The 11,545-nt window shown below is 39.9% G+C and overlaps 1 protein-coding gene across 2 annotated transcripts; it reads left to right on the top strand.

Moving 5' to 3' along the window:
* The first annotated feature begins 681 nt into the window (after positions 1 to 681).
* tmem87b (transmembrane protein 87B) lies at positions 682 to 10,039 on the top strand. 2 transcript variants are annotated; one of them, XM_030106483.1, is made up of 19 exons: positions 682 to 834; positions 1,665 to 1,725; positions 1,808 to 1,899; positions 1,995 to 2,129; positions 2,215 to 2,268; positions 2,451 to 2,589; positions 2,838 to 2,899; positions 3,959 to 4,142; positions 4,236 to 4,335; positions 6,593 to 6,686; positions 7,405 to 7,476; positions 8,387 to 8,495; positions 8,600 to 8,658; positions 8,747 to 8,850; positions 8,925 to 8,998; positions 9,091 to 9,161; positions 9,405 to 9,457; positions 9,542 to 9,572; positions 9,995 to 10,039. In XM_030106483.1, exons 1-19 carry the CDS (start codon positions 685 to 687, stop codon positions 10,034 to 10,036), a joined length of 1,686 nt encoding a protein of 561 aa, XP_029962343.1. In that variant the 5' UTR covers positions 682 to 684; the 3' UTR covers positions 10,037 to 10,039. The 2 variants fall into 2 exon arrangements, with proteins under 2 accessions (XP_029962343.1, XP_029962342.1); XM_030106482.1 differs by lacking the exon at positions 7,405 to 7,476 and adding an exon at positions 7,019 to 7,090.
* The last annotated feature ends 1,506 nt before the right edge of the window (positions 10,040 to 11,545 follow it).

The following is an 11,545-nucleotide window of genomic DNA, read 5'->3' as shown; positions in this document are numbered from 1 at the left end:
TCTGACAGTTAATACCAACCTACTCATCCATTGCCTCTCACACCAACAAGAGAATGATGAAGATGATTTAATGTCTTTCTAATTGTCATCCAATTTGACTGCAAGAATTTTAAAAACATGATCAGGGTGTTTTGCTATTGTGAGTGCCATAGGAAATAAGAAAAACAGGTATTTAAAATGTAATATGAAACTATACAACGTGAAAACAATAAATATAACTCAATAATATTAATAAAAACAGAACTTAAACAGATTGGGGTTGGCACTTTGGTATTTTGTAAAACAGAGTCATGACTACAATATTTTACAAAGGGTGTTTTTAAACGAAAGAAGTTGTATATTTTAAGTACCAGTAGTAGCTTTAGGTTGATGGACACTTATTTGAGCAGTGCAATCGGTAGACAGCGAAAAACATCCATAATTATAATTTTATAAGCTTTATAATGATTGAAACTTCTTCGTGGAGCTTTATATGTCGCGTATCAAGAAAAACAACTATGATTCCTGCAAACATGCAGCATAAGACACAGCCAGCATATTTAAACGTGATTATTTTCGGATAAAATGCGTGCTTTTTCTTCAAAAGTTCTACTCACATAGTACAGCTGTTCGTACAGGTCCGTGAACTCACCACGCTGATGCATTCACGGTGCCTCTGACAGCAGAGACTCAACCGGAACGAACATGGCTGCTGCAGCCAGGATGAGGACGTGGAGCCGTCCGACCAAAGGAGTTTTCTGTCGGTGGGCGGTCTGGTTTGTAGTTCTACTAAATGTTGTAAATGCTGCTGAAGCAGCGCCAGAGCCCGGACTTTGGAAAATCACAGTTTTTAATGTGAGTATGTGACGGGAAACACTTCTCACTGCATATCATCTTAGCTAGCATTAGCCGCATTAGCCTTGTTTGGGTAACCATCACCTGACTGTTGTGACAGCTGTGTAACTTCTGTTGATCTAACAGCATCTCGTCCACATCTCTTCTGTGTGACTTGTTGTCTTGTTGATCAGGCGTGTCTTCTGAAATAGCACGGCGTGTTTGAGCTCATTAGCTTGAGACGCTGTGGTGAATATGTGACATGTACTTGAAGGTTAGCAGTCGGCTAACTAGCTGTCCCATCTCCAAGTAGCTGACAAGATTATGAAACTCCACCTTAAAGTCGATCTGTTCCGTGAACGACTCACCTGCGTGAGTTTGAACACCGTTTTGGTGTAAGGAGAAGTGGAAAGTCTTCTCAATAATTCAGACAGGCGTTTCAGTTTCCCTCTGCTGTTGCTGCAGCTCGTTGCAGTATTAGGTGTGTTTGGGAGAAGACTACAATCAAAACAAACTGAGACAGTCCCACAGCCTTTCAGTGTTTCCACAGAATAACCAGCACCTAGTTGGTCCTATGAACAGGTCTTCCTCATCACAAGCACAGACAAGGACCACTGATGGGTTCAATTACAAAACACTGCTTGCCTCTGAATGATTAAACAGTTTGCTCCATTATCCATGCATCTACTCACATTTTAAACTGCTTTATCCAGCTCAGTTAACCACAGTGCGAATAAACACTCATAGCGATTTAGAACTACCATTTGTCTCAAATGCATGCTTTTGGATGGTGGTAGGAAACCTGTTTATATCTCAGTCAGTCTCGTTAACTCTCTTTTTACTCTTCACAGACCTCAAGACCACTGCTGCTAAGGAAGTCTATGTATGCAAACACTAATATTCAGTTGAAAGGTAAGACAATAAAAATGTGCTCATGGCTTGTCTCCAAATTATTTGCCATTTCTGTCTATTATTGTCATCCTCCATCCTTTAGTTGTGTCGTTTGGCTGTCCTGAGGAGATGGACATCACTATTCACTGGTATTTGAAATACTACCCCTGTCACAATGAATTCAACAATATTGAAGTGAGTACCATTTATCTGCTGTGTGCTGATTGTCATCCGTGCTCTCCAAATTGTGTTTTCTCCAACAACTGTTGCCCTGTGCCTGTTGTGTGTAGGAGATGTATGAGGTAACCCCTCTGAGTCGAGGCGAGAGCTTGGATCCCAACCCCCTCGGACAAGGGGAGTACATTGAACACAGGCACAGTCCTGTGAAGTGTAGCAAAGCACTACGATCCTTTCCAATGCTCAATGTAGGTTTAATTCGTTAACCGTCATCAGCATAAGCACGCAGTTGACCTGTTCGTTGTGTTTTAACACTCTGCTTGTGTTTACCAGAAAGCCAAAGCTGAATCACTTCCAGCCAAACCGCCTGTCAAGGAAGAAGTGGCAGTAAGGAAATCTACATGCTTTTTGAATCCGTTTGGTAGTGAAAAAGAAAGTTGAGGCTTGCAAAATTCAAGAACGTTAAATAGCTTTAGCATTATATTCTATTTTTTGGATGTGTAGCTGTAGTCAGAAGTTTTTTTTTGTGAGTGGAGCATTACATCTCAATGCTTGTGAACCCCCTGCAGGATGAAAATTACACTCGATGGCTCACTGAGGAGTATCACAGCAAAGATGATGTTATCGCCACCACGTGGAAGGACGGACCCTACCTACTGGTGGTTAAGATTATGTCAAGTAAACCAGAGGCCAACTGGAATATAACAGGTCATTCTTCTCTGAACATGTGTTTATGTCATAAATGACTGTTAGGCCATGTGACTGACACCAAGGAAGGCGATCGCCACTATTCCTGTGACTTTATCCTGCATGATTTGATTTATAAAGCTTGCCATCATGGTCCTTTTCGACGGCTAATTTTCCATTTGATACTGAAGTGTCACATTTCAGCATTTATCATTACCACAAACATGTGCTGGAGAGCTCAGCTGAAAGTGAGTGTTTTGTTTCCACAGTGGATGTGGTGATGAAAGGCAGCCACGGCTACATTTCTGTCACAGAATGGCCTCTCATGATCGTAAGTACATGACGTCAGACTACATTTCTGTAATCTGGGATGGAAATAATTCTCACTTTTTTTCCTTTCTACTACATACTATATACCATATACTGTGGGAAGTTTTAGGTTGTTGTGAAATGAAGCTGTACAGTATGACTGCTGCTCAGGTGTATATTACATACCTGATTGAATCACTTTTTTTAGTAGATTCACATTTGTACGATTGCCTAAAGTTTTCTTTATTGTGAAAAAAATTATTTCCTGGTTCAGAAGAGAAGGTTGAATTTTGCTGGGCTTTTTATTCTTTTTCATGGGTCAAGCTTGTTCTGCTTTAGTAAAAAAATAAACAATGCAGTTACTACTTTTAGGAAATATGGCACCTACACTACAATAGTTTCTACTGTTTAAGGCTGAGCATTGTCAAGAATCTAGACATATGATAAGTTTTTGAATACAGGAGTTACCGTTTAATTGTTGGAAACTCTAAATGTAATTTTTTGGAATTAACACAGCGAGAACTGATCTTTTTCACAGCCGCTTTCATTTCTCGATGTAAACATTGGACAGTGGCATGTTTTGTGCAACTAGAGGAAGCCAGCTGCCCTAATTAAAGGGAAAATAAAAGTGCTCTGTCATTCATCTCGGCAGCCTTTTAATCTATTATTGGCTCATGTCACACAGCTTCAGGCACTGTATCAAGAGAAAAGGTTAATTCAGCAGGTAACAAACCTGTGTCGGCACATCTGGCTAACTACATGAAGTTATTTGAAAAAAGATCTTTTTTCCTTCACACTGTCATAGCATGAGACTTTTAATATGTATAACTGTGTTATTTGGGAAGAGAACTTCACCAGTGATTAAAATCCACATATGAAAATCAAATCCATACCAGTTTTAATGCAATCAGAGCCTCAGCTGAAAGATCCAAACCTCAATCAGGAAACAGGGGGAAAAAAAAAAAGAGAGAGGGAGAAGTGCTTGAACCTGTTTTTGTGGAAATTGGTCTCTGGTTAATAAAGAAGAACTGCTTCCACATGTGACTTGTTTATAGACTAATCCCTCGCTGTCTCTTTGTAGTTCTACATGGTAATGTGCATAGTGTACATCTTGTACGCCCTGCTGTGGTTTATCTGGGCAGCCTGCTACTGGAAAGATCTGCTGAGGATCCAGTTCTGGATCGCCGGGGTTATATTCCTCGGCATGGTGGAGAAGGCCGTCTTCTGCGCCGAATATGAAAACACCAACACGGTCGGCTCTCCTTGTGAGTGTCCGAACGTGGCTATGAACATTTCTACGTTTTACGTGTGAAACGGGAGCGTCTTCTCTTCTTAACGGTGTGCGTTTTGCTTTTTAGCACCGGGTTTGTTGATTTTTGCTGAATTGGTCTCAGCTCTGAAGAGGACTTTGGCTCGACTGCTTGTCATAATCGTCAGCCTTGGTTATGGCATCGTCAAGTAAGCTCTAAAAGCACTAACACGATATTCTTAAAGTAATGTAGAAATAACTAGAAAAATTTGCAGTTCCTGAAGAAACTGCAAGTGTGAATGCTGAGCTGAAAATGCTAAACTGTAATGCAGAAGAAGTTCAAGAAGAAAGGTTGAAAAGGAAGTTGACAAATTTTGACAAAGTTTGAAAACACTGCAAAGCGTTGAAAAAGGTTGATAAAGGTTGAAAACCTTTGAAAACACTGCAAAAAGTTGAAAAACCTTGAAAAAGGTGAAAACGCTGCAAAAAGTTGAAAAAGGTTGAAAACACTACAAAAAGTTGAAAAAGGTTGAAAAAAGTTAAAAACAGTTGAAAAAGATTTAAAACACTGCAGAAAGTTGAAAAAGTTTGAGAAATGCTGCAAAAACTTGAAAAAGGTTGAAAAAGTTTTAAAATACTGCAAAAAGTTGAAAAAGTTTTAAAAAAGGTTGAAAACACTCTAAAAAGTTGAAAAAGGTTGAAAAAGGTTGAAAAAGTTGGAAAACACTGTAAAAAGTTGAGAAAAGTTGAGAAAGGTTGAAAACGCTGGATAAAGTTGAAAATCGTTGAAAAAGTTCAAAAACGCTGCAAAAACTTGAAAAAAGTTGAAAAAGTTTGAAAACACTGCAAAAAGTTGAAAATCGTTGAAAAAGTTCAAAAACGCTGCAAAAACTTGAAAAAAGTTGAAAAAGTTTGAAAACACTGCAAAAAGTTGAAAATCGTTGAAAAAGTTGAAAAACGCTGCAAAAACTTGAAAAAAGTTGAAAAAGTTTGAAAACGCTGCAAAAAGTTGAAAATCGTTGAAAAAGTTGAAAAACGCTGCAAAAACTTGAAAAAAGTTGAAAAAGTTTGAAAACGCTGCAAAAAGTTGAAAATCGTTGAAAAAGTTGAAAAATGCTGCAAAAAGTTGGAAAAGGTTGAAAAAGTTTGAAAACGTTGCAAAAAGTTGGAAAAACTTTAAGAAAGTTGAAGAAACAGCAGAGTCAGTGTCAGAGTAACAGAGGATCAATAGAGCTCCAGTCTGAATGGAAAAGTCCAGACTGATCAAGCAGCAGCCAGCAGAACAGGTGTGTCTGTTGCTATGGAGACCAGCTGCACAGCAGCCATGACAGTGAACCAGCAGTTCTTATGGAGTGCGCATGGTTGAGAAAATGTCATTCCTCAAGGACCCAGAGGTGACATTGAAAAAGATTTGTTCACAATCAGATTCAGAAGTCTTTCATGAATGTAATGGTGCAGGAATCATGTCTGTAGGATCATCCATTCAGCCACCGCGATGGTACGAACATGAGTGAAGTTTTGGATTTGAGTGAGAAAATCTCTCTCCAAAATGCATTGGAGCGGATGGGAGAAAATCCTGCGCTCTCCTCACAGAAATGCAGCTGGAGAGAGAACCGTTTGAGATAGAGACAAAATGACTCAATTGTACGGGTCACAACAAAAATGGCTACGTTTAGAGAGGTAATTGTGTAGATTGAGCCAGAAATGTGGCCAGGGGGACGAGAAAAGAATTATTTTTTTGGTTTAAATTCAGAGCCTCCCGCACTCTAAATTCCTTTCTCCCACTCTAGCTTTTCCAATACACACCCATTGTAAACTCCAAAAACGGCTGAAATGCTCTCCGTACTTGAAGGCTCACAGTTTGAATTTGGTAAAAGATGTGGACATGATATAACACACCTGAATAGAGGACAAAAATGCCTACATTTTGCAAGTAAAATGACGTGTCTACGTCAAAGTATGACAAAGTTGTAAGGGTTCAAAGTTGAAGGAGTTGAAAGGTCAGTTGAAGGGTTTTCCCATTGACTTCAATGTTAAAAATAATTTTAAAAAGTTGAAATATTTCAAAAAGTTGAACAAAGTTGAAAAAGTTGAAAAAGGTTGAAGAAAGGGTTTAAAAAGTTGAATATTTTAAAAGTTGAATGGTGAAAATCGGTTAAGATTTGAAGAAGTTATAAGGTTCCAAAGTTTGAAAAAATCTCCATCCGTTAACATGGGGAAAAAAGTTGCACAAAAGTTGAAATATTTGAAAAAGTTTAAAAGATATTAAAAAGCCAGAACATAGCCGGAATGCCCTTAAAAAGCTGCACATTTTGATATATGAATGGTTCAAATCGGACAAAATTTGTAGGAGGAGAAGCATGCCAAAAAACGGCGGAAGAAGTCAGAAGAGGAATGTAATCGTGTGAATGCCTCAGGCATTCACACAATGATTAACCTTCCTTCTCCACACTTTTCTGCCTGCAGGCCTCGCCTCGGCACTGTGATGCACCGAGTCGTGGGACTCGGCGTCCTCTACTTCGCCTTTGCCAGCATAGAGGGCGTGCTGAGGATCACCGGGGTGAGTGATTTCCTCTGGTTATCCGCTGCTAGACCAGTATTTAAGTGCAACAAGTGAAAATTGAATTAGTTTGATCTGATCAGAACTGATTAAAAAAACAAATAACAACCCTGACATGATTCAAAAAAAGGAAACCAACACCAAGCAAGTCCTCGAAACGAAGTCATAATTTTCAAAAAAAATGTATGCGATGGCACGCTGTTGAATTTTCTTCTTCTTCGTAAACAAACAAGGCTTTACGCTCTGTAGTTTGTGGTCAGGTTGTATTTTGAAGTTGACATCCGAGTTTGTGTTTTCTTGCCATGCTGTGGAACCCAAAAAAACCCCCGAAGGGTCGAGACAACGGCCCCGCTCTCATTACAGCGATTGGTCTGGCCGTGCTCGACTCCTGCGCCATCTGGTTCATATCCTTCCAGTGTAAACTCCAGCAGCACCAATATTCAGTGCTTATTATTTTGCTGCCAAGCAACAAAAAAGTGGAGATGTGTTTTTTTTTTTTCTGTTACAGGTCTGTTTTAGCGTTTTTCTTGCCTTTTTGGGTCAGATGATTTGTTGTTTCTCTGCTCTTTGGGTGTGTGGGTCTTCATTTAAGTTGCTGTGTGGCTTTTTTTTGTGTGTGTGCGTGTTTTCCTTCAATAATCGCCACTCATATCTGTGATATATCCACATCTTTTCATCCTCCCTGTGTCCTCTGGCCCTGTCCTGTCATCCCTTCCAGGCAAAAGACTCTGACTTGGCCCTGCTGGCCAACATTCCCCTGGCTCTGCTTGATTCCTCCTTATGCTGGTGGATATCCTTTTGTGCACCTACAGCCTTTCCCTGTGTGGTTCTCCTCTGCTCCTCACCTCTGACACACCAGCCTGTGTAAAGTCTGAGATGTTGATCTGCACCACTCTTCCTCTTTTTCTCTAATAATTAGCATTAAATATACAAATCAGCAGAAAGACATGACTTTCTTAATTCATTCTGCACTACGATTTGAGTGATTTGTCTTTTTTTTTTTTTTTGTGGTTGATAATTTTACTGCTCCGAAGATGTTTCATTCTCCTGCTTCCTCTCTTGCACAGTTGATCAAATTTTGGTGAATTTATTATCGAAAGTCCTACTTACTTGGATGTTTACTCACTAGATTTTACAGGTGGCCTTTCTTAGGGTTTATAAATATCGAGCCAACTCAATGAGCACATCTATTAAGTGTAAAAATTGTTTATTTTCCTAATGTGTGTCTTAATCCTTTTGAGTTTATTATTTAAAATCATGTGCATCGATATATTATAGGTACAAAGATCAGAATCATGTAAAATTCCAACTATTTCTTTTCAATTTATTTATCATGTTCTAAATATGCAGAAGTATCAGTTCTTGACATGGAATAGTGGCGTAAATGTGTTGCGTTTATAATTCAGATGGGACTGACGTCGGCTGTAGTGTAAACAGTCTACAGGCCCATAATGACCCACGTGCAGAGAAAGATCCCACACTGAGCACGCTGTGTTGACGGTAGTAAACATAGAGTCAGTGTTTAAATGTGATCCCGCCTCTTGCTGCCTCCTGGTGTGCAGAATTGTGACTCTCGTCTGTTCAGTGATTTTCAAATATGAAGGTGGCGTGAATCTGATTTGGGAAAAAAACCCCCACATTATTTCATTTGTAGCATAGTTTTCAGAGTAATGTCTGTGTTTGCCTTGACTGTCACTCACATTTTTGTCAGTCTTGCACAAACTATCAAGACTTTGAAGCTGAGGAGAAACCCGGTCAAGTTGTCCCTCTACAGACACTTTACAAACACATTAATATTTGCTGTTATTGGTAAGTTAAAAACCGAAAAAAAAACTTTTTCCATTTTGCTTGAGTTCCTTTTTTACTGTTGTAAGTCACATCGATGTCTGGATTTCTCTCTGTACTTTTTTCAGCTTCCATTATTTTCATGGGTTGGATGGCTAAAAAGTTTCGATTAGCAGAGTGTCAGTCGGTGAGTAAACTGTGTGTTCTTTCAGAAGTGGTATTGATTAGTGTAATTTGAAGGTGATTCTTGATGACCTGTGCCTGCTCTTGTGTAGGATTGGATTGAACTGTGGGTGGAAGACGCCTTCTGGAGGTTCCTCTTCTCCCTTATTTTGCTGGTTATAATGTTCTTATGGAGACCGTCAGCCAACAACCAGAGGTCAGTTCTACATTATGGACTCTTTAGATAAGCTGAACTGGATTCTGATTTGTTTTTTTTTTTGTTTTTTGCAGGTATGCTTTCACGCCGCTCATCGACGACTCTGACGATGAGGAGATTGAGGAGTTCATTGCATCTGCGAACCTCGGTACAGAAACATTACAGAGGCTTCGTTTTGTGATGTTGTTGCCTTTGAATATCATGACATTGTTGAATTAACTCTCTTCTGTTTAACTGCAGCCGATGGTATAAAGTTGCGAGTACAGAAAAGCGAGACTAACGGTACAGCGAAGCCGGCAGAAACGAGCCCTGTGAGTAGAACATAGAAGTATATATACACAGAGCAGAAGACATCAGAAGACTATCATGACTGATTAGCTTTTTTTTGGAAGTTGTAAATTTGAAAATGCTACTATAACTCTCTCTGAATTCCATCCCTGGAAGTGTGTGTGTGTGTAGAGCGACTTGCTGCGTTTGAACAACAGATTTCTCACATCACGTTTCAGCAGATGGCAGTATTCACTCTGTTTGTCCTTTTTCCTCAACTTATCAAGGATGAGGACTTGAAATGGGTGGAGGATAACATTCCCAGCTCTCTAACCGATGTGTGAGTACCTCCTCATGGAGTTATCTGCTCATCTAACAAAGTCTCTCTGTCATCGTAACACTTGGTTCCTGCTCGTCCCCACAGAGCTCTGCCGGTCCTGCTCGACTCAGACGAGGTGAGAATCGGGCCGTAATCACGCTCCAGCACATCACAACACGATTTGCATTTAAGGCTTGAAGCTGAATTTAGCTTCACAAGGCTGAAATGTTGTGAAGAGTGTGTGTAGCATTGTTGTCTAATTGGATTTACTATATGGTGTCACATTATAGAACGGCAGGTTGTTAGAGGTAAAGTCTTCATACAACTTTTTAAAAAATACTCAGAGTTGATAAAGGCAGCGATTGTTGGTTAGAAATTGTCTTTATCTTAAATTAAACTATAATTTCAAAACGTCCCACGAAGTTTGAGTGATGCAGTCAAATGAAAAAGCTTGACAAGCAAAGCAACAGTGATTACCGGAGCGCAGCACAGCGAATGTTGAATGACGCCCTCCACAGTGTGAGAGCGTGCGTTTTAAATAAGCGTAATGCTTCCTAGGAAATCATGACGACCAAGTACGAGATGTCGAAGCTGGAGTGAGGCCAAAGGTTTCCATCCATCGACCGACACGGAGGAGGAGCAGCAGCTGTCCCCGTCTCCAGGCTCTGCGATGGAGCGGTGCTGGAGGGGGCATTTCTTCACCGAGGTCTCCTCCTGATTGGCCGCCGCTCCGCAGGACACTGTTTTTATGGGACCTCTGCTGACGTCCCTCAACTTTAAAGACTTGACCAGACCTCTTCTCATCGACCAACAGGCTCTCCATATTCTTGATATGATCTTTCCAAAGAGAATGTTTTTGTTTCCTACCAAGTGCTATATTTATTTCTTTTACTTTACACGGATTTGCATTAGTAGAGCGTTAATAGAGGGCCTCACGCATGAGTATACTATCAATTACATGTTTCATGTAATTTTTAAGCCTAGACTTTATTTGTAGTTTATGATAAGAATGAGAAATATATGTGGCGGGGAAAATGATTAAACATGACCAATATCTGTTGAAGTTAATGGAGGCGGGAGACTGGCCGGGGGTTGTGTGTAAATATAGAAGGAAGATGAGGAAATGGGTAATCAGTTTTTCTCACGTTAGAGTGTCCAAGCTCGACTGTTTTTTGTTAACAGCATTAAAATCTGTGACAAGAGGAGCAAAACTCAAACACTGTAACTTTTTAATAGATTATTCACTCTTATGCACTTTGCAGAGCAAAGCTGTGCCTACATGTAGTTCTTGTGCGAGGCCTCGTCTGTTCAGGTGACGGAGGACGACGTGTACGCTGTGTGTGGTTCCCGTCTCGGATCGAAAACTACCCGACGCGTTGAGTGTGAGAGTGACGAACAAGTCTGACGTTCGAGCTGAAGTTAAACGTACGAAGCGTTAGGTCAGTAGCGTAGATTTAGCGTTTGCAGTCCTGTTTTTGAATCTGCTGTATGGGTGTGGGTAGTAAATTGTGAACTAGTCGATCAGTTTGTTTTGTATGTATGTTAATATGGAGTTAAGCGGTTTCATTATTTATTTCAGTTTGAAGTGTACTTATATTTTGTTCCAGTGTGTTCATCCATGTTTACTCTAAGTGTGTTTACAACGTATGCGTCCATTTTTTTTTTTTTTTAAATGGCTTGAACTCTGCACAGTCTTACATTGAGCGTGGGTTTTGTTCTCGGTCATTCTGTTGGAATTTGACACGTTAATAATGTTGACGTTCCGAAACGTAAGTTTAAAGTTTATCTGTTTTGAAAGTGACTGGCCTCTTTGTCGCCGTGACTGTGGAGCTGGAACGTCGTCTCTGTCTTGAGATTTGTAATTCTGACTGTCGAGACCATCCAATAACTTCACAGATCAGCAGTGTGGTCGGCACAAGCTCTTCACCTGAATGCATTTAATCTGTCACTACGCTCTTTTTTTTTTTTTTTTTTTTTTTTTTTGTGTTTGCTGGAAAACTGGAATAATTGTGCTTATGATGGCAAGCTGTCCGTGTTATATAAAAACATCTGCAGTGGACCTGGATTATTTGTACAGATGGGTTTCTGGCTCATTCTTGTTATTTTATA

This window comes from Salarias fasciatus, chromosome 13, assembly GCF_902148845.1.
Source record: "Salarias fasciatus chromosome 13, fSalaFa1.1, whole genome shotgun sequence".
Lineage (NCBI taxonomy): Eukaryota > Metazoa > Chordata > Actinopteri > Blenniiformes > Blenniidae > Salarias > Salarias fasciatus.
This window is presented reverse-complemented; position numbering and strand designations above follow the sequence as displayed.